The sequence below is a fragment of the Dipodomys merriami genome, unplaced genomic scaffold (genome assembly GCF_024711535.1).
Source record: "Dipodomys merriami isolate MVZ:Mamm:240054 unplaced genomic scaffold, mDipMer1.0.p SCAF_106, whole genome shotgun sequence".
NCBI lineage: Eukaryota > Metazoa > Chordata > Mammalia > Rodentia > Heteromyidae > Dipodomys > Dipodomys merriami.
In genome coordinates this window covers 3,021,449-3,043,772 of record NW_027202338.1, presented here as the reverse complement: position 1 = coordinate 3,043,772, position 22,324 = coordinate 3,021,449, and the positions used below count along the sequence as shown (strand labels likewise).

Sequence of the window (22,324 nt, the reverse complement as noted above, 5' to 3'; positions counted from 1 at the left end):
CAGTATATCCAAGGTAATTTTTAACAGTATAAAATCTAAGTAAAATCAAATAATTATCATAAAAAATGCAGACAGAGCAGTTGGCAAAATTGTCAGGCTCAGCTGCGAGCAGGAATTTGCCTATTTTCTGAGGTTTTCAATGATCACCACATGCCTTGGATGCTTCATAAACAAGATATATAAATAAATACTCAGTACGTTCCTGAAAGATGTCAGCATTCTTCGGTGTTGGAATTATTCAAAGAGAACCACACAACGATGACTAAGCAGGTTGACAAGAACAAGTACTTGGACAGCGGAATCCAAACGAAAGAAATGGAGAGGTTAGGGGGCGTGGCTTTGTGGGCGGGGCATTGGCGGGGCGTGGTTTCCATGGGGGCGTGTCTCTGGGCGTGGCTAAAGTGTTGAGCCGCTCTGCCCAGCCAGCAGAAGGCCCAAGTTCAATACTCAGTAGCTGAACATGGAGAACTCATAATAACCCAATGTCCACATGCTTAGCTTAGTTATTTAGTGGTAAATAACTGCTGGCATGTTAACAGATTCTGGAATTGCCGGAGACCATGGCCAAGCCTGACTTTCTTTTTTTTTAATTTGATTTTGTTTTTTAATTGGCAAAGCTAGGGATGAGGTTCACCATTACCCCAGCTGCAATTTTCTTTTTTTAATTTAGTTTTAGGCCATTTTTATTTTCTCTCTTTTTTTTTGACCTCTGGGTTATTTACTTTGCAAATACTTGTGGTTTTTTTTTTTTTTTTTTTTGAGCTATCTTCCTGTTATTGATTTCTGTCAGGACAGAGAAAATATTTTGTAATAGCTGACTTTTGTAAACAGCATGGGGCTGGATTTTTTTTTTTTTCGGTCGTGGGGCTTGAACTCTGGGCCTAGGCACTGTCCCTCAGCTCTTCAGCTCAAGGGGAAAGCTCTACCACTGAGCCACAGGGCCACTTCTGGCTTTTTCTGCTTACGTGGTACTGAGGAATGGAACCCAGAGCCTCATTCATGCAAGGCAAGTGCTCTACCACTGAGCCATCTTCCCAGTCCAATGGAGTTGAATTTTGCTCTATTTTAAAAATTTGCTTTTTTTTTAAAAAAACTCTCCCAAATAGGGTCTTGTGAGGCTCAGCACCTCTCGCTTGATAGGTTTTGTTTGGTAGCTCAGCTTGTCCTGTTATCATTTGGGCCACACCTCCAGCCCAGCTTTTTGGCTAACTAATTGGAGAGAGAGTCTGGAGGAGTTTTCTACCCAGACTATCCTTGAACTTGGGATTCTCAAGCTCTTTTGCTCAAGACTAGTGCTCTACCACTTTAAGCCACCACTTCCCAACTAAACCTTTTCTTTTTTTTTTTTTTTTTTTGGGTCCGGTCGTGGGGCCTGAACTCTGGGCCTGGGCGGCGTCCCTCAGTGTTTCAGCTCAAGGCTAGCGCTCTACCACTTGAGCCATAGTGCCATTTCTGGCTTTTTTCTTTTTGCTTATGTGGTGCTGAGGAATCGAACCCAGGGCCTCAGGCATGCAAGGCAAGCGCTCTACCACTGAGCCACCTTCCCAGCCCCCAACTAAACCTTTTCTATTTAAACAAAAATAATTCTAATGCACCATGAGATGAAGAGATGAACCGTAGGAAAGGAGCCAGCATACAGCCCATGCGGGAGGAGGGGTAGGCCACTCCTGAGGTTCGCGTGCCAGTGTGAACGGATGCCCTGACCCCCGAAGGCATCCATGACCAGCCACAGATGTTCCACAATCCAAAGGAGCCGCTGGAATAACAAAATGAAGAGTCAGAACTAAAATAAACCTACAAAGAAAATAAAATGGGATCATGAAAAATCTCATGAATCCAAAAGAATATGAAAAGAGGACAACAAAGACCAAATGGAAAAATAAATTTAAAAATATACCTATATATAGGACTGGGAATGTGGCTTAGTGGTGGAGTGCTTGCCTAGCATGCATGAAGCCCTGGGTTCAATTCCTCAGTACATAAACAGAAAAGACTGGAAGTGGTGCTGTGACTTTAATGGTAGAGCGCTAGCCTTGAGCATAGAGAGGCTCGGGATTGTGCGTAGGCCCCGAGTTCAAGCCCCAGGACTGGTCAAAAATAGTGTGTGTGTGTGTGTGTGTGTGTGTGTGTGTGTGTGTGTGTGTTTGTATATACATACCAGATGAGAGAGAGACATAAAAAAATAGACAAGGAATCTATTTACACGGGTCTGTACAGATTATCACATTGGACCCAAACTGTGCAAACATCTAATTCATCACAAGACAAAGATTGTCAGTCTGCATAAAGTCCAAACATATGCTGTCCCAAACAACTGTGTGTTAGCTGGTCATGGTAATGTACACCTGTAAATCCCAGCAGGAGAGATGGAGAGAAAAGGACCCTCTCTCAACAAATAGCAATAAAAATGAAAGAAATGTGCTTTAAACATAAAGATCTTCTATACAACAGGTAACTGAAAATGGATTACAGCTCTATACATAAAACCAACAATTCTAAAAGTCCTAGAAGAGCCAGGCTTCGTTGGCTCATACATGTCATCCTAGCTACTCAGAAGGCTGAGATCTAAGGATCAAGGTTCAAAGCCAGTGGGGGACAAGAAAATCCATGAGACTCTCTCTCTAATCAATCACTAAAAAGCTAGAAGTAGATCTGTGGCTCAAAGGGTAGAGTGCTAGCTTTGAGTGGAAAAAAAAAAAAAAAAGCCCAGAAACAGCTCCCAGGACCTGAATTCAAGGCCCATGACTGGCACAAAATAAAATTTTAAAACCCACAGCGGAAAAATTACTTCGTTCCCTGAAGTTACTCGCACTGACCACACGGTGGCGTCATGGGGCCCTCAGGTACCAACCTAGGAGAGAGGAAACACCTGTGCAGATACGCGTTTTACCTGTAATGCACACCCGGGGAGGGCAAACAACCCAAATGCCCGCTCACGTGCGAGTGGATAACTAAGTCACGGAGCACCGGATCAGCCGAGAAAAAGGACGAGCATATATATAAATATATATATATATATATATATATATATATGTATGTATGTGTATATATGTATATATATCTATATATCTATATCTATCTATCTATCTATCTATCTATCTATCTATCTATAATATGGGATTAAGTCCTGGAGTTCCACCTTCCCCAGCTGTCACTTGAGCCACGCCCCTAACCCAAGAAAAACCAATTAGAAGCAGAGGCGTGGCTACCTGGGGGTGTGGCTCAAGTCACTGAGTTTAGGCCTTAACAAGATCACAAGCCCTGAGTTCAAATCCCAGTACAGCTACAATAGAAGTGGGAATCTTACTTTTTTTAAAAAATTTATTTATGTGGTACCAAGGAATCAAACCCAGAGCCTCATGCATGCTAAGCAAGAACTCTACCACTAAGCCACATTCCCAGCCTGGAATCTTATTTTTTTTGTCAGTCATGGGGCTTGAACTCTGAGCTCTTCAGCTCAAGGCGAGCACTCTACCACTTGAGTCACAGTGCCATTTCCAGTTTTCTGGTGGTTTATTGGAGGTAAGAGTCTCATGGACTTTCCTGCCCGGGCTGGCTTTGAACTGTGATCCTCAGATCTCAGCCTCTTGAGTAGCTAAGGATGACAGGCGTGAGCCACCTGTGCCTGGCTGGAATCTTATATTTGAAGGGGGTAGTGTTTTCTGTTTTTGTTTTACTTTTTTTTTGGCCAGTTCTGGGGCTTGAGCTCAAGGCCTCAGCACTGTCCCTGAGCTTCTTTTGCTCAAGGTTAGCACTCTACCACTTGAACCACAGTGCCACCCAGCTTTTTCTGTGTATGTGGTACTGAGGAATCGAACCCAGGGCTTCATGCATGCTAGGCAAGCACTCTACCACTGAGCCACATTCCCAGCCCTGGTGTTTGGGGTTTGTTTTTCCCCAGATAGGTGGTCTTACTGTGTAGCACAAACTAACCTAGAACTGATCCTCCAACCTCGTCCTCCTGAGTACTGGGATTATAGGCATATGCTGCCACACCTGGCACTATTTCAGAATTCTAAATAATGTGTGGTGAAGTGGAGGCTTCCTGCTGTAATCTTTGTGTTGTTTATGAATCTGACATTACAAGGTCAACATGAAGTCCTTCCCCCTCTCCCCCCCAGAAGTCTCAAGTTTGCGTGCCAGGCAGAACTCTAACATGTGGCCACACCTCTTGCCTGGCTTTTTCTGGTTAATTGGAAATGGAATCTCAAGGACTTTTCTAACGAGGCTGGCCAAGAAAACTGTATTTTCACGTTATTCTATGACTAGGAAAGCAAGAAAAAAAAGAGTCAACTTTTAAATTTATGTTCATAGAGTTTTATTCCTTTAATGCTGAAAAACTTTAAGGAAAAGATGACACTGTATGTCTTTTTCCCTGTGGAATGGTTACATTTTCTCCAAGGACTAATTCTGAGTTAGTGCAACAGATAGGAAAATTGAACTAATTATGTGCAGCCAGGCCCTGGTGGTTCACACTTGTAATGCCAGATATTAAGGAGGCTAGATCTAGCTTTGAGCCAAGAAAGTTTAGTGAGAGCATGAGGCCCTGAGTTCAAATTCTAGTATCATAAGAATAACAAATAAGCCAGCAAATGTGGCTCAGAGTTAGGGCATTTGCCTACCAGGCCCCAAACCTTGGGTTCAATGGACGTAAACAGAGAAGAAAAATTTAAACAAGCTACAGTGCTACCATGTCCTTAAAGTTAGCATGAAGGGAAAAATGGAAGGTCAGAACCAGGCTCAACTTGAACCACTGTGCGGGGTTGGGAACTGTGGAGACTGCTGTGTTCTATACAGGCTTTCCAGTAGAGGGCGGTAGAGAGTCAGAGAAAAGGGCTAATACAGTTCTGCTGTCCAGGCTGTTCCCTGGGCCTCCCTGGTCCCTGCAGGAGCAGGATGTACAGGTGCCAGCTCTAGGGGCAGCACGGAGCCCAGTAGACTCTGCTCCAAGTGGCCAGTGTTGTAGGAGTTCAGAGCTGGCTGATGCCTTAGCAGAGCCTCGCTTCTCTTCCTAGAGATAGAAAATTTCCAGTCATGCTTTCCTGCCATTATGCACATAGTGGTTCAAGATGTGTCTACTGAGTCCTTGTTCCTTCTGCTCAGAGCCCTGCCCCTCGTCCACACAGGAAGTCCCCCCTGGAGACTCAGCCAAGGGCCTAGCCCAGTGCTGTGGGACCCAGAACTGATTCCATCAGGCCAGGCATGGAGGCTCAGCCCTGTATTCCCAGCACTCCAGAGACTGAGGTAGGAAGATCGCAAGTTCAAGGCCAGCCTGACACAGTCTCCAAACACCAAGGAAGAAAAGCATCCGCAGGTCTTCAGTGCACTGTGGTTCACACAGGGGCCTCTGTTTCTTCCCAAACAGCCTAGCCCAAGGTCCTGCATTTCCGCATTGGCAGAATTGTCAAACGGTCTTTTCAAGTCCACTCTGCCGTTCTGGCCTGTGCGATTTCCATGTGCTCTTTGTAACTTGAAAGATGGGGCTGGGGGCAGGGGAGTCTTTACATGAATCCCAAGGCTAGGTCCCCAATCTGTGGCACTATTGGGACATAGTGGCACCTTTAGGGGAGGGGCCTAATGGAAGGAAGTTAGGTCATGGGGTGGGGCACGGACTGGAAGGAGATATTGATTGGGACTCCAGCCCTTTGCTTCATCACCAAGTGCCTCGTGCATACCATGAAGAGCCTCCTGCCACAGAGCCACGTGACGGTGGACTGAGCCCTCTGAAACCATCGGCCAATATAAACCTTTCTGTGCTGTAGGCTGATTACCTCAAGCACTGTGTCACAGTGCGTGGGAAGCTAACACACTGGGCTTACAGCCTGGCTGATCACATACAATGGCCTTTGCACATACAATTCAGGTTGGTTTTCTCCAGCTCACTCCCTCTCACCTGTTGATCAGGCCTCAGGGAAGTCATGTGACCACCCCCTCCCCAGGCCAAGTCAGTCTGTCACACCTACACGTTTAGGATTCTAATCATAGTGCAAGAGGAAATCCGTCTATGCCATCAATTGTGATTACCCAGACTATTAATAGAATGTTTTATGAAGGTCTATTCCTCCCTCACTGCACTGTGAGTTCTGTGTGGGCAGAGACTGGCAGTTGGGATAGGCCTGGGACCTCCAAAACGGTGTGTTGAATTAATTTAATACAAACAAATGCACAACCAGGGCAAACAGTGAGGGAGACCTCGCCTTCCACAAGTCAGGGCTAGAGGTCTGAGGGAAAATCACCAGCTTGCTTGATTCCTGGCTCAGGTGGGAAGCAAGAGGCACTGACCAGGAGAAGGAAAGGTTTGAGGTTTGATGTGTCCATCGGCCTCTTCCTCCCCTCTCCATCCTGAGGCTGAGATGAAGACGTTGGCCAGCCAGGCAGTGTGAGCTGGCGGCTCACAGTTGTAAATCGCAGCTACACAGGAAGGAGGTTGAGCTCCCGAGGATTAAAGTTTGAAGCCGGCCAGGGCAGGAAGATCTGTAAGACTCTGATCTGGAAGTGGAGCTGTGGGTCGAGGGGTAGAGCACCAGCCTTGAGCGGAGGGGAAAAAAAAGGTCTCAGAGGCAGCACCCAGGCCCTGAGTTCAAGCCCCAGCACGGGTACGAACAGAATCAAACAAAAGGCAGAGAGGGGCAGGAGTGGTGTGAGATCCAAGGAGAGAAATCAGAGCTCTCTCCAGGGAGGGAGTCCAGATTAGCCCTCAAGTCCCAGCATGACCAGGAGAGGGGTAGTGACAGGTGGGTGGCACGGGACAGAGCCAGGCCCCAGAGGCAGCAATCAGGTGATCACGGGTGCGGGGGGGGGGGGGGGGAGGGGGGAGACACACAGACACACGCACCGGGCCCGGCTAGGCCCGCGGCCCCGGGTCTTGCTCGGGTTCGGTCCCCGGCACCCCGCGGATGTCCGGCAGCAGGCGACAGCCAGCCACGATGTCCAGGCGCTCGGCCAGCGCGCTGAGGTCCCCGCGCGCCAGGCGCACGCTGTGGGCGGCCGCCAGCCCCGCCGCCTGCGCGGCCGCCAGCCTCCCGGCCAGGGCGGCCACGTCGCGGCCCGCGCGGCGGTACACGCCGCTCACGGCGGCCGCCACGTCGTGGTCCAGCCGCGCCTGGCTCTCGGCCAGCCGGAGCTGCAGCAGCGAGCGCGCGGGCGCGGCGGCCGGGCTCTCCTCCGCCGCCCAGGCCTCGCCCGCCGCGCCGCGCTGCACCACGAGCGGAGGCAGGTCCCCGGGCGCCGCCGCCGGCTCCGCCTCGCCCTCCGAGTCCGTCTCCGCCGCCTCCCCGGCCACCCGCAGCCCCGTGGGGCGGCCGCGCGTCGGCCCCGCCGGGCCCAGGTACAGCTCCTCCTCCGAGGACGACGCCGACAGCTCCGAGTCCGTCTCGGCCGCCTCCCCCGGCACCACCGTGCCCGGCCTCCGCCGACGACCCCGGGACGCCATGGCGCGCGGCTGTTGGGAGAGGGGAGGGAAGAGGAGCGAGGGGTCGGCGGGAAACCCGATTCCCAGGCTGAGGAATTCTCGACGTGAACGGCGGGGGGCGACGGCTGGGGAAACTGAGGCGCGGGCCCACCGAAGCTCCCCGGGCCCGGCTCCCAGGCTCTCTCCCACCCGAGCTCTTTCCGAATTTGCCTCCCACCACAGGCCACACCCTCCGCACCGCACACCCGGAAGCACGCGGGGAACCGTGGGGAGCCGCCCCACGGCCTGTCACAGGAAGGACGGCCACGCCCGGAGGGAGGACGCACTCCCGCGGGTCCCGGATCCGCCGCGACCCCCCCACCCCACCCCACGCCCAGGCCGTACCACGTCTCCGAAGCTCAGACAACCTGCGAGGCGAGCTGCTTGGCGGAAGTGAAGCTTCACTGTGGGAGATGGGCGGGCTACAATTCTAGCCAATAGGAGAGCAACAGGCTGGGTGGGCGTGAGCGACCAAGGCATGACGGACAGCTCAGCTACCAATCAGTAACCAATCAGCCCTCAGTAACCGGCTTTGAGGGCGTGGAAGCAACGGAGTCACGTGAATTCAAGCGTGACCAATAGGGGGCAAGGGCTGGGTAGGTGCTTCCGTGTTGTGCTTCCAGAAACGTGCTGCAGTGGACAAATAGGGTTCTTGTAAACCTGAGGGTGTACGTGTCTATCGTGATGCAGCCAATGGGAATGCTCGAGGACTCGGAAACGGCGAAGCCTTCCAGTTACGGGCGGAAGAAGCTAAGACGTTTAGCCAATGAAAAAAACAGAGAAAGTCTTGAGCTTTTGTCTCACACGCTCACGCGTCCGCCGCGTGTGCCCATCGAGGAGGGCGGGGCTAGTTTAAAACACCAATAGGAACCGGAGTGGGCGGTCCACGGGAGGCGGGGCTTTTGAAACTAGACCAATTGGAGCTGGGGGCGCTGGGCGGTCGTTCGGCGCGGGAGTCTGGCGCATGGCGGACACGGTTTTGTTCGAGTTTCTGCACACCGAGATGGTGGCGGAGCTGTGGGCTGCGGACCTCCACCCCGGCCCGGGGGTGAGCTCCGGGTCCTGGAAGGGTGGAGTGGGGGAGAGGCGAGGATCGGATCGTCAGGCCCGGGTGGAAGTTTCTTGGGGTGCGCGGGTTCGAACCCGCGGCCCGGCCTCTGGCTCGCCGGATGTTGCAGGGGTTGAGTGACGTGACTCAGGGTGAAGCCCTGGCGGTAATTATAATAATTGGCGAATCTGGGGCGCGAGGAGGGCTCGCCTCCACCACGCACGCACTCAGTGACTTAATCTTCGTGTTTGAATGACCTCGGAAAACGTGGACGTCGGGCAGCCCCGACCTCTCAGAGTGAGCGTCCGGGTGACCATCACGGTCATCGCGGTTCATGAATTCACCCGACAGACTTTGGCAAAGACCTGCAAGGAGGGCCGGTACTGGGGTTCAGGAGAAGGAGAAGCTTGGAGGACCGAGACCAGAGTGGGCAAGAGCGTGACACCCTAAACACACACGGGCACGCACACTAAGAAGCAAAAGATCTGGAGGGAGGGTTCAAGTGGTAGAGCACCTTGCCTAGTAAGCATGAAGCTCTAAGTCCAATCCTCAGTACTGCCAGGGGGCTGGGGAAGGGGAGAGGTCAGAGGAGAGAAATCTGTTTACGGCTTATACCTGTAATCCTAGCTAGGAGGCTGAGATTTGAGGGTCATGGGTTTGAAGCCAGCCTATGCAGGAAACATCCATGAAACTGTGTGCGTGTGTGTGCACGTGTACACGCGCGCGCTTGAACTCAGGTCTGCTCTTGCTACGTAGGTGTCCTACTGCTGAGCCAAGCTTTCAGCTACATCCTTGAGATTCTGATCCACCTGATTTCTCTGTATTGACCATTTGCCTGATTGACTGGGCTCCTAATGCCTTATCTGATGGTTCCTTCATTGTGTCCTGTGGCTTGAACAAGCACTTCCTCTGTGACATCTGACAGGGACACCCATAATGTTCCTTTTTTTTTTTGGTCAGTAGTGGGGCTTGAACCAGGGCCTGAGCGCTGTTCCTAAGCTTTTTCCACTTCAGGCTAACACTCCACCACTTTGAGCCATAGCACCACTTCCAGTTTTCTAGTGGTTCATTGGTGATAAGAGTCTCCTAGACTTTTCTTCCTGGGCTGGCTTTGACTCATGATCCTCAGCTCTCAGCCTCTTGAGTAGCTAGGATTACAGGCGTGAGTCATCAGCACCCAGCTCTATTAGTGACATTTTTAAAAATTGAACTTCACAGTTGGCTGCTGTGAGATCTGAGGATCGATGTTCGAAGCCAGCCCGGGCAGAAAAGTCCCTGTGAAACTTTTTTTTTTTTTTTTTTTGGTAGGTTGTGGGGCTTGAACTCTGGACCTGGGCGCTGTCCCTCAGTTCTTCAGCTCAAGGCAAGCGCTCTACCACTTGAGCCACAGCGCCACTTCCAGTTTTCTAGTGGTTAAGTGGAGATAAGAGTCATCCCAGGCTAGCTTTGAACCGTGATCCTCAGATCTCAACCTCTTGATTAGCTAAGATAGACAAGAGCTACCGGTGCCTCGCTCCCGAGAGACTCTTATCTCCAATGAACCACTCAAAAACTGGAAGTGGTACTATGGTTGCACTGGTAGAGCTCTAGCCTTGAGCACAAATAGGCTCAGGGACAGTGCCTAGGCCCTGAGTTCAGGCCCCACAACCAACAAAAAGAAAAATTTGAACTTTACTCCTTAAGATTTTTTTTTTTGGGGGGGGGTCCGGTTGTGGGGCCTGAACTCTGGCCTGGGTGCTATCCCTCAGCTCTTCAGCTCAAGGCTAGCGCTCTACCACTTATGAGCCACATTGCCACTTCCAGCTTTTTTTTTTCTTGCTTATGTGGTGCTGAGGAATCGAACTCAGGGCCTCACGCATGCAAGGCAAGCGCTCTACCACTGAGCCCCTTCCCAGCCCTCCTTAAGATTGTTTAGGCAGGTATTCTACCACTTGAGCCATAAATCCTAGTTGTTTTTCTCGTAGATGGTTTTTCAGATAGTCTCACACTTTTGCTCGTGCCAGCCTTCAACCAAAATCTTTTGCCTCTTGAGTAGCTGAGACAACACACAAGCTGTGTCAATATGCTTGACTTGCTGTAGAGATAGAATCTCACTAACTTTTTTGCCCTAGCTGGCCTCTGGATCTCTGCCTGCCAAGTAGCTGGAATTACAGGCATGAATGAGCAACGTGTCATTTCCTAAACAATACAGTATAACAACTATATACATATAATTTGTCTTGTAAACGTCGTAGTACTTGATGCTATGCAAATGCTATGGAATATGAAATCTCACCAGTCATTTGCATTATAATCATTTAGATCTGATTTACAGTCTATGGAAGGGCTGGGTGTTGGCTCTGGGTTAGAGGGTTTGCCTAGCAGGTGAAAAGGTCTTGGGTTCCAACCCCAGCACTGCAAAAATGAAAATGTCTAGTCTGTGGGAGACTCTGTAGGTTCTGGGCACACACTAATTCCTATGAAGGGCCTGAGCCTCCTTGGATTTTTATCCTGGGGTCCTGAGGGAGAAAGGTTTTATCTGAGTCCTTAAAACCAGCCTCCAAGATGGGTATCATTGCCCTGGGTTTTGTGTTGTAACAGGATCTGACTATGTAACTAACCCAGGCTGGCCTGGAATTCAGCAATCCTGTCTCCACCTCCTGAGTGTTGGGATTACAGGCGTGTACTATCATGCCTGCCTGCCTTTTATGCAGACGGGGCTGGAGCTAGGAAGAGGAGAAGGGTCTTTTCTGAGGCCACACAGGATTGGCCAGTCAGAGGCAAAATGAAAACCCAAGTTGCCCAGGTGACTGGGGAACTGTCCCCCACCTGGATCCTGTCCTTGAAGGGGTCCCCTCCACACCATGATGTCCTTTCCTTTCCCTTGGGAAACAGGTGTGGTGCACCCCAGAAAAGCCTTTGACTCTGAGCCAGGCTCTAGCCTATTCACAGGAATGGGAGAGTCCCTACCTTGGACTTTCTGGGAGCATGGCAGTCCCCCCCGCCCCAGTGCCTAAGAGCTTTGCAAGGACTTGTCAGCAAGTTCTGGTTTTCTTTCTGTGAGCTTCCAGGGGTAGTGAGGCGACTGGGGTGAGGCAGGGAGGAGGCGCTCCCCCTCTTCCTTCTGTCTCTGTCCCTCTCCATGGTTCCCCCAATAGCAGTGACCACAGCTCACCGCCACCACAGGTAGTGAGCCCCACTGCATGTGGGGAAACTGAGACACGGGTCCCCGAGATAAGCTGCCCCAGGGGTCCAAACCCATTGTCAGTGGGCATTGTTGGGGCGCCTGTCACCTCACTGAGGCCTGGCAGATGAGCCCTTGGAGGACAGAGATATTCTCTGGCATGCTGGGACAAATTGGAGAGCCTCTCTGCACAGGGGGCCACGGGGTGCTGGGTGCAGAGCCCCAAAACTCAGCCTCCCCGGCCAGGGTTCTCATTCCTCTAATGGCTGCTGCTGGAGAGGTGGCCAGGGGCCCCTGAGTCTCTCCCCCCCTGGCCTTGTAGGGACAGAAGACCAGCCTGTCTGTCCTGGAGGGCATCGGCTTCCGTGTGGGCCAGGCTCTGGGTGAGAGGTGAGTGCCCTCCCCGCCCCCCCCTCCACTGGCTCTGCCCCTAACCCACACCCCCCAGCATCAGCGAGGCCCACCTGCCCCCCTCCGCCAGGCTGCCCCGGGAGACCCTGGCCTTCAGGGAGGAGCTGGATGTCCTCAAGTTCCTGTGCAAGGACCTGTGGGTAGCTGTGTTCCAAAAGCAGATGGACGGGCTCCGCACCAACCACCAGGTTGGGGGTGCTGGGAAGAGTGGGACCCCCCCCTCCCCTTCCAAAGACAGCTCCCCCTCCTTCCCTGTGGGGAGCTAGGGCTGCACAGTGAGCACCAGCACGGCCTTGGTGACAGCCTGGGTTAGGGGGCGTGGCTGGGGTGGGCGTGGCCGGTGGGGGCGTGGCCCAGGCCCCTTGTCCCTGTTCCCATTGACAGCCTAGGCTGCCTTGGTGGGTCAGTCAAGCCCAAGTCAGCCTCGGGCCCTCCTGCAGTTCTGAGGATTGAGCCCCACATGGGGATACCATGCAGGCAGGAGTGGGTGGGAATGGGACCCCCATGGCCGCTCCTCTGCCTCCAGGGGACTTACATCCTGCAGGACAACAACTTCCCTCTCCTGGTGCCCATGGCCTCCGGCCTTCAGTACCTGGAGGAAGCACCCAAGGTATGGGGGTGGGAGCATGCCCTGCCCATCCCCTGTCTGCCTCCCCCACCCCATGTTAGGCCTCTTCCAGGCTGGGGACCTGGGTGCTGGCCTCTCCCCCTCCCCACAGTGGTCTGTGTCCTCCCCGCCCCCACCCCAGTTCCTGGCGTTCACCTGTGGCCTTCTGTGTGGCACGCTGCGTACCCTGGGCGTCCAGAGCCTGGTCACCGCCTCCGTGACCACCCTGCCTGCCTGTGAGTGGGGGGGGCCCTTGTCCCGTGAGTGTGCTGGGGACTGGGGGAGGGGGGGAGCCCAGAGACCAAGCCCCAAGGGACAGACGGAGAAGTTGAAGCTCAGAGAAATTTTTTTTTTTCTCCAGCTCAGGCTGGGAATAAATTGTGTGGCAATTCCCCAACATTTCCTCCAGCACAGAACCTAGAGGCGGGGACCCCTCCTGGGGTGGCTGGTATCAGGGTAGGTGGGTGGGAAGTTGGGGCCCACCTACAGGTCCCCCCCCTAACTGATCAGCCAGAGTCCCCTTCCTGCCAAGGGCAGCCTGTGAGAAGCCCCCCCACTTCCCGTCCCCTGGTGGGGTCTGGTGGGCGGGGCCTGCACAGAGCCGAGCCACAGAGGCCTGGCTGGCTCCACCCCGCCGCCCACACAGCCCAGGTGCAGGCCAGGTGTGGGGTGGGCGGGCGCAGCACCCCCCCCTTTGATCCACTCACCCATCATCCTCTTGAGGTGTGCGGCCTGGGCCACCCAGGCTGCCAGTGCAGGGCAGGGGTGAAGTCTGAGCTGGGTGGGTGCCCTCTGCCCGCCCCCCCCATCCTAACCTCCAGGTAAAGCAGCCTTCTCTCCTTTCCAGGTAGGTTCCAGGTGGTGATCCTCAAGTCCTGATGAGCCCAGGCTGCCCAGCCCCCCACCTCCCGGGAGATGGTCCGGTCTGAGCCCAGCCATCCAGCCCTGAGCTGCACAGGGGGGTGGGGGGGTCTTAGGGCTGGTGGTTTCGAGTCCCGGGGGTCCACGCAGTCGGGGCTGTTACGGAGGGACCTGGGTGCGTCACGCTGGGTGGCAGGCGCTCAATAAAGATTCTTTGTGTGGAATCAAAAGTAGAGCGGACTGTCCTGACCCCCCCTGTAACCTCTCCGTCCGCACCCCGCTCCCCAGCCTCTCCCAGGCTCTCTGCTCGTCACCCAGCCCGGTACTGCCCTTGGCATGGTGAAGGGCACCGGAGCCCCTCCCTGGGGATCATGCCAGGCACCTGCCTCATGCCCACTTCCCAACCCCACTCCCCATCTTCCAAGAGCCCCCTCGCCACCGCTGCCCACCCAGCCACCACCTCAACCTGAGCGCGGGGCAGTGGCAGGCACAGTGACCCACCACACACATCCCAGGCCCGGGCTTGCCACCCCTGCCACCCCCCGGGGGCTGGGGGAGCTGGGGGGGGGGACAGGGCTCAGCCCTGGCCAGACCTCCAAGGAAGGCCATACCGAGTTCCTTCGCCCGGCAGACCACGCCACTGGTGAAGGGACATCGTATCCTGACACGCCAGCCACCGTGGGCAGATGACCCTGGACAGCGGGGGGCGGGGGGGGCGGGGGATGGGGTGTCAATGCCTCCCCCTCCGAGGCAGGAGAGCTCTTGCCTTTAATTCTCCACTCTGTGTGGCAAGCGGTCTCCCACCTCTGCCTCAGTTTCCTCATGTGTGGTGGGCAGCGCCGCAGCTGTGGGCTGGGCCGAGGGCACAGGTCACCGGGTGACCAGGCCCCGGGGCTGCTCCACGCGTGTGCTGTCGCTGGGGTGATATTCCAAGCATCCCAGGTAACTGGGTCAGCGGCTGCCACTGCTAAAGGCCCTCCTGACAACCTGGGGAGGCAGGCCCCCGCCTGGCCCACTCAGCAATGAGGAAGCCGAGGCCCAGAGGGGTGAAGTCATTTGCCTAAGGTCACATAGCCTTAGCTGTGCATCTCCATCCTCCCCTGTCGGGCCCCTTGACCTCCATTAAGAGTGTCCAGACGCCAGGGGCCGGCCCGGTGGCCAAGGGCTAGGGGCCTAGCTGGCTTTGTGTCTCCATCATCCCTCTCCCGGGGTACAGCGTGCCCTGTTGGGGTGCCAGTCCTAGAGAGCACCAGGCCAGGCGGCTGCCAAGGGGGGTGGGGTCAGGCTGGCAAACCGGTCAGGCGGGCGGGGCGGGCGGGCGGCGCGGGCACCTGCTGGGCCTGCGCCGATAGTTGTGGGGCTTGCCGGGCAGCTCAAGGCCACAGGCAGGGAGCTGGGGCCGCGAGGCCGCCGCCAGGTACGTAGCCCGACCCCGGACCAGGGGAGGGGGCAGGCAGGGCCCCCACCCGGCCTCCAACCCTCACCAGCCCTGGTCTACCCCCCCCCCTCGCCCCCCAGCCTCATCTGTCTCTGAAGGCCCACAGAATTCCCTTCCTCACCCCGGCCATGCTTCCATCCTCTTCTCTTCCAGCCTGTTCCCCCCTCCCCCCCACCCCGGGTTTGCTGAGCCTCCCTGTGAACTAATCTGCCCATGTTTCAAGGCTCCCCCAGATCTGCCCTCCCTCTACCTGCTGGGTTCAGCCCTTGAGGGTACAGGGCTCACCCTCTGCTGCTCCCTGGTTTTCCCCAGCCCCCCGTGGACCCCCATTTCCCCAGCGCGCATCTGCTCCGTACTCTTCAGTCCCAGCGTCACCCCGACACCCCAGCGGTTGCCCGTCTCCCCTTGGGTACCAATTCCTTTGGGTACCCATCCTGGTGGCTCAGAGACTCAGGACGGGGGCCCTCACCTGTGCAAGGCCACACAGGGCCATCCCGAGGCAAGGCAGGGACTCAGCCCTTAGCCCCCCTCCCCCGATTCCTGCCCCCCAGGGGCCGGGCACTAAGACTGTCCTGTGTGTCCCTGGCCTAGGCACAGGCCCGGACACCGCCGCCCACCATGCAAAAGCACTATGCAGCCCAGTTCACCAAGGGCGCCCGGACCTCTGCCGAACGCTGCTTCTTGGATCCTGAAGCGGGGCATCAAAGAGGTAAGGGTTCAGTTTTTTGGGGGAGAGGATGGCAGAGAGAGGGAAGCCTAAGGGTGCATCGTAGGTGATGGAGAGGCAGAACTTTTGGTTCAGGGGTCAAAAGTCACCTGTAGAGGCTGTGTGTGTGTGTGTGTGTGAGACAGGGTCTGTTTCCTAAGGGTGTGTGTGTGTGTGTGTGTGTGTGTGTGTGTGTGTGTGTGTGTGTGTGTGTGTGTGTGTGTGTGTGTGTGTGTGTGTGTGTGTGTGTGTGTGTGTGTGTGTGTGTGTGTGTGTGTGTGTGTGTGTGGTCTGTTTCCTAAGCTGGGCCCAGACTCCCAGAAGCTGGAGACGCAGGTGCCCGCCCGTCCCTGGAGGGTGGGTCTCAGACAGGGTCTGGGGGGGACCAAACATGGGAGCCTGCTCTAGGAGAGGAGCAGGGAGGTTTGCTCCAAATCCCCAGGCTTGGGCGACAGCCCCCATGTCGGGGAACAGCACAGGGAGAGGGAGAGGGGAATGAATGTGGGATGAGGAGGGGCCATAGCCTGGTCCAGCCTCCCCGGAGTCCTGCGGGCTCCTGACCACGAGGGCCAGCATCTCCTTGCAGCCCAGCCTGAACCCAGGAGCAAAACCCACCCCTCCCTCTCCCTGGTTACCCCCCCTCCGTGGCCACCGCCAGTCCCCTGGCCTCCAGCCAGAGCCCCCCAAGGAAGCAGGGCAGGACATGAGGATGGCAGGCGGCACAAGTCTTGAGTGGGACCTGTGTCCTCTCCCACCCTCACCTGGCTGACCCCCCCCCCCGGTGCTGGAGGGGGTACGGCCCCCTTCTCTGCCATACCCTCCTTGCTGGTGTCCCTGACTTGCCCCCAAATACTCCTCCAACACAGCGTTCACCTGCACACTCAGCCTGATTGGTGCCAGTGCCCACCCCCAGGGCTCGGGGGGCCCAGGCCCAGTCACCCCCACTTCCTTCCTTCCAGGATGCTGTCACCGGTCACGTCAGGACCCTGCGGCGCCTCGAGCCCATGGGCCCTGTCGGCCTTCCCCCCAATCACACTGGCAGCAGGCCTACCACAGACACCGGGGGGGCAGCAGCTGGCACCGGGGCCCCCTGTCCCCGGTTCTGCAGCAGCAGCAGCAGCAGCAGCAGCAGCGGCGGCGGCAGCCCCCGCCCCCCAGCCCCGTACGGCAGCGCATCTGCCCAGTGCACGGGGCCCCGAAGGGGCTGCCCACAGCCGCCACCACTCCCCCAACACCTGTCAGCGCCCCCCAGCTGCCCCCCAAACCCACCACGTCACCCAGTGCAGCACCCAGCACGACCAGCAGCGGCCCAACAGAGCCCTTGGCACCCGGCGCCCTCCTGGAGCCCAGCGAGCCCACAGAAGCCCGGCCCCTGCCGGCTCCCGCAGCCTGCGGCTCCTTCACCTACGGCGCCGGTGCCCAGCCAGGCTTTTTGGGGGGCTCCTGCCTCGCTTTGCCTGGGCCTCTTGCTCCCTGACTGGTGCCTGGTTAGGGCCTGTCTGCATTCCCGCACTCTGGTCCCTTTTGGGGGGGCGGGGCTGGGTCCTAGGTGGTCGCCTCTGCCTCGCCCCCGTTGGGCTCATGGCTTCCGGGCCAGGCCTGAGCCTGTCCCTCTGCTCTGCTTTCTCTGTCCCCAGCCGCCCTCCCTGTCTCCCTTGACCCAGGAGGCCAAGGGAAGGCCACGGGGCAGGGGGGTGGCAGCACTGACTGGGGGCAGCTTCTTGGCCTGCTCAGGGGTGGGGGAGATGGGTGAAACATGGAGGTACAGGAACGGGGGTACAGGGCTGGCTGGGGGAGGAGCAGGGATTCATGGAAGCTGCCCCACGTGTCTTCGTGGAGCTGTGCTGGGGGTGGGGGTGGGCACCAGGTAAGTGGCATTGTACTGAGGTGACACCGTGTGACCCGCACAGGGAGAGGTAGGGACGGCAGAGCTGCACATGAGACTGGCCGTTGGGAGGCAGGGGCAGCCGAGGCCCTGAGGTAGCTTCTTCCGGGGCAGCCCTAGATGGCAGGAACCCCAGATGGCTCCCAAGCCAAGGAGAGACGTATGCTGACTTGGGGTGTAACACGGAGAGAGGGGGCCCAGGCAGGTGCCTGGCAAGCCGGCAGCGGCTGAGTAGAGCAGGAGGTGCTGGCGGCCTGGGCAGGGTGGCGGCGCGGAGGTGGGGACAGAGTTGTTTTAAGGTCTGGTTTGACGGTAGCGTGACATGCTGGATGGGGACGCAGGTCTAGATCAGGCACCCTTGTTCCTGGAGCCCTGGGGCCAGGATGTCTATTTCACGCAGGAAAATAGAGGCTGAGTAAGACCAGGTCACCCATCATTGATGAAGCAAGCATACCTATTGATTAGGTCCACCCTGGCCACCTCAGCTGACCTCCATCTTCCTAGCAGGTTCCTTCTAGGTGCCTCGGGAAGTGGGGGGTTACAACCCTCCCTCCCCCTCCCCCATGATTGAGCCTTAACTTTCCTTCACTCCAATTCCACACCCAGGGACTGATGATGTGGCTGGCCTGTCCCCTTGTCTGGCCTGCTGTCTTCTCGTGGTCTCTCAGAGGTCACTTCCCATACCCCTGTAGAGAAAGTTGGGGGGGGGGCTAAGATTGAAAGGCAAGTGTGCACCCGTTACTGGCAGGGCAGAGGCCGGGAGGGAGCCGGGGGAGGACAGGAAGGAGTACAAGAGAGGCAGGAGGACTCTGGATATTGGGGGTCAGGCTAGCAGAGTGGTGATTTGGAACAGTGGGAGCTGTGGGGGGGGGCAGGAAGGCTTCCTAGGCCAGCTGAACCCCACAACCTCCAAGGGTGGCATGGCCAGCCTGCCCGCTTCGCTCAGGGGATCCAGGGTCAGCCTCCTCCCTGGCCACACATGGCACATGTGTGAGATAAGAATCCTCCATGGTGACCTGAGTCACCTCTACCTGTCAGGCAGAGGATGCTGAGGCCTGGCGGGGCTGGATGTGGGGCCAGGGGAGGGCAGATGGGAGGAGGGAGGGTGGCACCCAGCCAGCCTCACTGACTCAGTTTCCCCACCCCGCCCTTCAGACATCCTGACTGAGGATGATGTCTACTGCAGCTGCCTGGCCAAGACTCTGTGCCACGTGCCAGTCCCTGTGACCGTGGGTTTCTATGCCCCCTTCGGCTGCCGCCTGCACATGATGTTAGACAAGATAACCAGTGAGCATTTCGGTGTTGAGGGCGGGTGGGAGACATGAGAAAAGGAGCCTTTGGGTCCCTGCCCAGCTCCAGGCTGCCCCTAGCCCCGCTCTCCCAAAGCCAGCCTGTCCCAGCCCAAAGAGCTGTGACTCAGCAGCCACCAGGTCCTTCCCAGGCACACAGACTCCACCTGGTCCCTGGCTTGCTCAACATCCTGGCTTCCTGGATGCCTCAGAGTCCCATCCTTTCCTTGTGGCCTCCATCCTTGCTGCGTCCACTTCAAGGGATCTTCCTAAAATAATGACTGTCCTGTTCCTCCTCTGTTAGCATTCTACAATCCCATGATCCCCAGCACCCTGGCGAGAAAGCTTTCATGCCTCTACTGGCACAGATCTGCACCTGGATGGTCACAGGGACACATGGGGGTCTGGAAAAAGGAAGGGTCCAAAAAGTCCCACCCTGAGCTTAGTGGCATGGGAGGTGACCGTCCTGCTCTTTTACTCACTGGCCTCAAAGATCCAGTCCTGGACTTTTTATGATCCAACTTTAAAAGTTTTTTTTTTTGAAGCAGAACTTGAACTCAGCACCTGGTAGTTTTGCTCATAGGTTGATGTTCTACCACTTAAGCCATGCCTCCAGCCTTTGATCCAACGTTTAGACATTTCCAGCATCTTCTTGGTGCAGAGGACTCAGTGGTGACCAAGATTAGAGGGCCCTTCCTGTCCTTGGCTCACGGTCCAGGAGGACAGTCAGATTTGTCTCGGACACTGATGACACAAAGTGGGAAGAACCCAGGCAATCAGCAGCAGGAGAGGACAGAGCCAGGAAAACAGCCCCAGGCGGTGTCTCAGCTGCCTCATTCATTCATTCATTCATTCATTCCTTGTGGCCCCACAGAACACCCCCCCACACACACACACAGAACTTACAGCCTCCCACAGGAGAGGGACACCAGTCCTAGCTCTTTCTCCTGGTCCTCTTGCCTCCCCATCTGCTCTGCTTCTGCCCTTGCTCTCTGGCTTTGCCTTCTAACAATGCAGGTGCAAAGGGGGGCACCAGACTTCCCACACCCCACTTGCACCCGCTCTCAGCTCTTTAAGGTGGGCTAAGTCGGCTTCGCTTTCAGGTCCTGGTCTCCGCTTTGCTTAGCCGGTCTCTTCAGAAGCGCCACATCCCTTTATAACCACGCCCAGGCCACCAAGCCACGCCTCTGACCGCACTTTTCAGATAAACCACGCCCCTCCTGTAAATCACCCATTTGAGTTCCACCCCTTCTCCAGCCACGCCCCCTCTCCAGTCCGACAATGCCTTTCCCCAGTACCGCCCTGACAGCCACGCCCCTCATCTGGCCACGCCTCCAGCGCATCCGCCATTCACAGGACTTCCCGCGCCCTAAGCTCCTCCCTCTCCTCCCCCCCCCTGCAGTGCTGATGCAGCAGGAGGCCGCTCAGCGCGAAACGGAGGAGCTGCAGCGAGTGCAGTGGAGACCGCGGCAGGTTCGGGGCTGGGGCGTCCCGCAGCTGCTGTGGTACCTGGTGTTCCTGCAGCCCATCATCACCGAAGTGCACCTGCGACGCAAGAACGTGCAGTTCCTCTTCATCCGCTTCAGCGCCTGGCAGTACGCGGGCACTGACAAGCTGTGGGCCGGGCTGGTGACCACGCTGTGCGAGGGCATCCGCCACCACTACGGCGCGCTGCCCTTCAGCGTGTACTCGGTGCTGGGGAACAAACCCACCACGACGGCGACGAGCTTCTGCCAGCGCGAGTGGCACTGCCGGGTTCGCGTGTGCCTGGCGCTGGTGGCGCTGGTGGCGGCGCTGGGCCTGGGCGTGGGGCTGCTCTACCTGTCCCTGGGCAGCAGCCACGCGGGGGGCCACGGCGCGGTGGCCGGCGGCCACCTGCTCAAGGTGTTCGGCGGCGCGGCCACCACGCTGTCGGGCTCGGGGCTGCTGATGGCCGTGTACTCGGTGGGCAAGCACCTGTTCGTGAGCCAGCGCAAGAAGATCGAGCGGCTGGTGTCTCGCGAGAAGTTCGGCAGCCAGCTGGGCTTCATGTGCGAGGTGAAGAAGGAGGTGGAGCTGCTGACGGACTTCCTGTGCTTCCTGGAGATCTACCAGCGGCGCCGGCTGCGCGTGGTGCTCGAGGTCACCGGGCTGGATACGTGCTACCCGGAGCGCGTGGTGGGCGTGCTCAACGCCATCAACACGCTGCTCTCCGACAGCCACGCGCCCTTCATCTTCATCCTGGTGGTGGATCCCAGCATCCTGGCCGCCTGCCTGGAGAGCGCGGGGAACATGAAAGGCACGGCGGATAACGGCTACCTCTTCCTCAACCGCACGGTCACGCTGCCCTTCTCCGTGCCCATCATGGGCCGCCGCACCAAGCTGCAGTTCCTGCACGACGCCGTGCAGAGTCGCGACGACCTGTTGTATCGTGAGATTACGCGCAAGCTGCGGCTGCCGGTGGTGGGCGAGGGCGCAGGCGCGGGCGGCGAGGTGGTGCAGCTGCTGGCGGTGGAGACGCAGACGGTCGAGGGCGCGCGCTCGCAAGGCCACATCGACGAGGAGGCGGCGCGCCGCATCCACGAGGCGCTGCTCTGCCTGCACGACGAGCGCGACTGTCTCTACGAGTACGTGCCCGACAACGTGGTGTCCATGCGGCGCATCGTCAACACGGTGCCCATCACCGTGCGCCTGCTGCAGCAGCAGCAGCAGCAGGCCGAGTGCCTGGGGCCCACGCCGCGCCAGGCCGTGGCCTGGGTGGTGCTCGCCAACCAGTGGCCTTGTCGCCTCAGCTGGGTGTTGCAGTGCCTGGAGGACCGGCAGCAGGCCGGGGGCGCGCCTGACGGCCGCGCACGCCTCTGGGACGTGTTCTGCGACAACAGTCGCGAGCTGCACACCATGACCAAGGCTCTGCGGAACGTGCTGGACCTGGACGGGGACCCTGAGCTCTTCGAGCGTTTCCTGGGGGGCGATTTTCCCTTCACCGTGGCCGAAGCGCAGAGCCTGCTCCGATGCACGGTCAACCTGGACCACTCCATCCGCCGTCGCATGGGGCTCATCCGGGCCGTCAGTGCCCTCAAGCCCCCCAGCCCGCCCAGGTCCCCCGCCACCCCGGATGCCTCCCATGCAGCCAACAGAGCCAACGACGAGTTGGGGGCAGCCCCAGCTGGACAGATATCAAGGCAGGCCAATGCAGTCCACGCTCGGGACTGGGCCTCTGGGGCCAAGTTGAGGCCAGTAGTTTGAGTTCCCAAACCCCCAGGGGTCCTGGAATGGGGGCCTCCCGCCTGGATGACAGGGGCAGGGGTGGGACTGGGCCTCAGGCCCCACATGGAGGAGGCCATTGGTGACCACATACCCCTGGATGGCTCTGAGAGCCCCAGTGGGAGAGGCAGGCTGTGGCCTCCAGAAGTGGACCTGTGTCACTGAGCGCCAAGGGAAGGGCCAGTGGAGGACACGGAGTTCGAGTGCAATAAAAGATGTGGAA

General features: G+C 57.3%; 3 protein-coding genes across 4 annotated transcripts; 2 read left to right on the top strand and 1 right to left on the bottom strand.

Annotated features, from left to right (window-relative positions):
- Positions 1-4,289: 4,289 nt before the first annotated feature.
- Positions 4,290-7,843, bottom strand: LOC138813950 (biogenesis of lysosome-related organelles complex 1 subunit 3). The gene is made up of 3 exons (XM_070002563.1): positions 7,796-7,843; positions 6,836-7,441; positions 4,290-6,528 (listed from the first exon to the last, which is right to left on the bottom strand). Exon 2 carries the CDS (start codon positions 7,430-7,432, stop codon positions 6,845-6,847), a length of 588 nt encoding a protein of 195 aa, XP_069858664.1. The 5' UTR covers positions 7,433-7,441; positions 7,796-7,843; the 3' UTR covers positions 4,290-6,528; positions 6,836-6,844.
- A 538-nt stretch (positions 7,844-8,381) lies between these two features.
- Positions 8,382-13,770, top strand: LOC138811831 (trafficking protein particle complex subunit 6A). 2 transcript variants are annotated; one of them, XM_069999727.1, is made up of 6 exons: positions 8,382-8,498; positions 11,984-12,051; positions 12,143-12,260; positions 12,599-12,682; positions 12,822-12,915; positions 13,531-13,770. In XM_069999727.1, the coding sequence occupies exons 1-6, from the start codon at positions 8,415-8,417 to the stop codon at positions 13,542-13,544; spliced, it is 462 nt and encodes a 153-aa protein (XP_069855828.1). In that variant the 5' UTR covers positions 8,382-8,414; the 3' UTR covers positions 13,545-13,770. The 2 variants fall into 2 exon arrangements, with proteins under 2 accessions (XP_069855828.1, XP_069855819.1); XM_069999718.1 differs by having other exon boundaries at positions 13,527-13,770.
- A 1,118-nt stretch (positions 13,771-14,888) lies between these two features.
- LOC138811825 (NTPase KAP family P-loop domain-containing protein 1-like) lies at positions 14,889-22,324 on the top strand. The gene is made up of 4 exons (XM_069999705.1): positions 14,889-14,957; positions 15,570-15,687; positions 18,725-18,856; positions 20,261-22,324. The coding sequence occupies exons 2-4, from the start codon at positions 15,597-15,599 to the stop codon at positions 22,081-22,083; spliced, it is 2,046 nt and encodes a 681-aa protein (XP_069855806.1). The 5' UTR covers positions 14,889-14,957; positions 15,570-15,596; the 3' UTR covers positions 22,084-22,324.

Excerpts from the sequence above, each read along its gene's own strand:
- LOC138813950 (XM_070002563.1), bottom strand. The coding sequence starts at position 7,432 with ATGGCGTCCCGGGGTCGTCGGCGGAGGCCGGGCACGGTGGTGCCGGGG.
- LOC138811825 (XM_069999705.1), top strand. The coding sequence starts at position 15,597 with ATGCAAAAGCACTATGCAGCCCAGTTCACCAAGGGCGCCCGGACCTCT. Across the intron at positions 15,688-18,724 it reads TGAAGCGGGGCATCAAAGAG|ACATCCTGACTGAGGATGAT; the intron begins GTAAGGGTTCAG and ends CCCGCCCTTCAG. Across the intron at positions 18,857-20,260 it reads GATGTTAGACAAGATAACCA|TGCTGATGCAGCAGGAGGCC; the intron begins GTGAGCATTTCG and ends CCCCCCCTGCAG.
- LOC138811831 (XM_069999718.1), top strand. The coding sequence starts at position 8,415 with ATGGCGGACACGGTTTTGTTCGAGTTTCTGCACACCGAGATGGTGGCG. Across the intron at positions 8,499-11,983 it reads ACCTCCACCCCGGCCCGGGG|GGACAGAAGACCAGCCTGTC; the intron begins GTGAGCTCCGGG and ends CTGGCCTTGTAG. Across the intron at positions 12,683-12,821 it reads ACCTGGAGGAAGCACCCAAG|TTCCTGGCGTTCACCTGTGG; the intron begins GTATGGGGGTGG and ends CCCCCACCCCAG.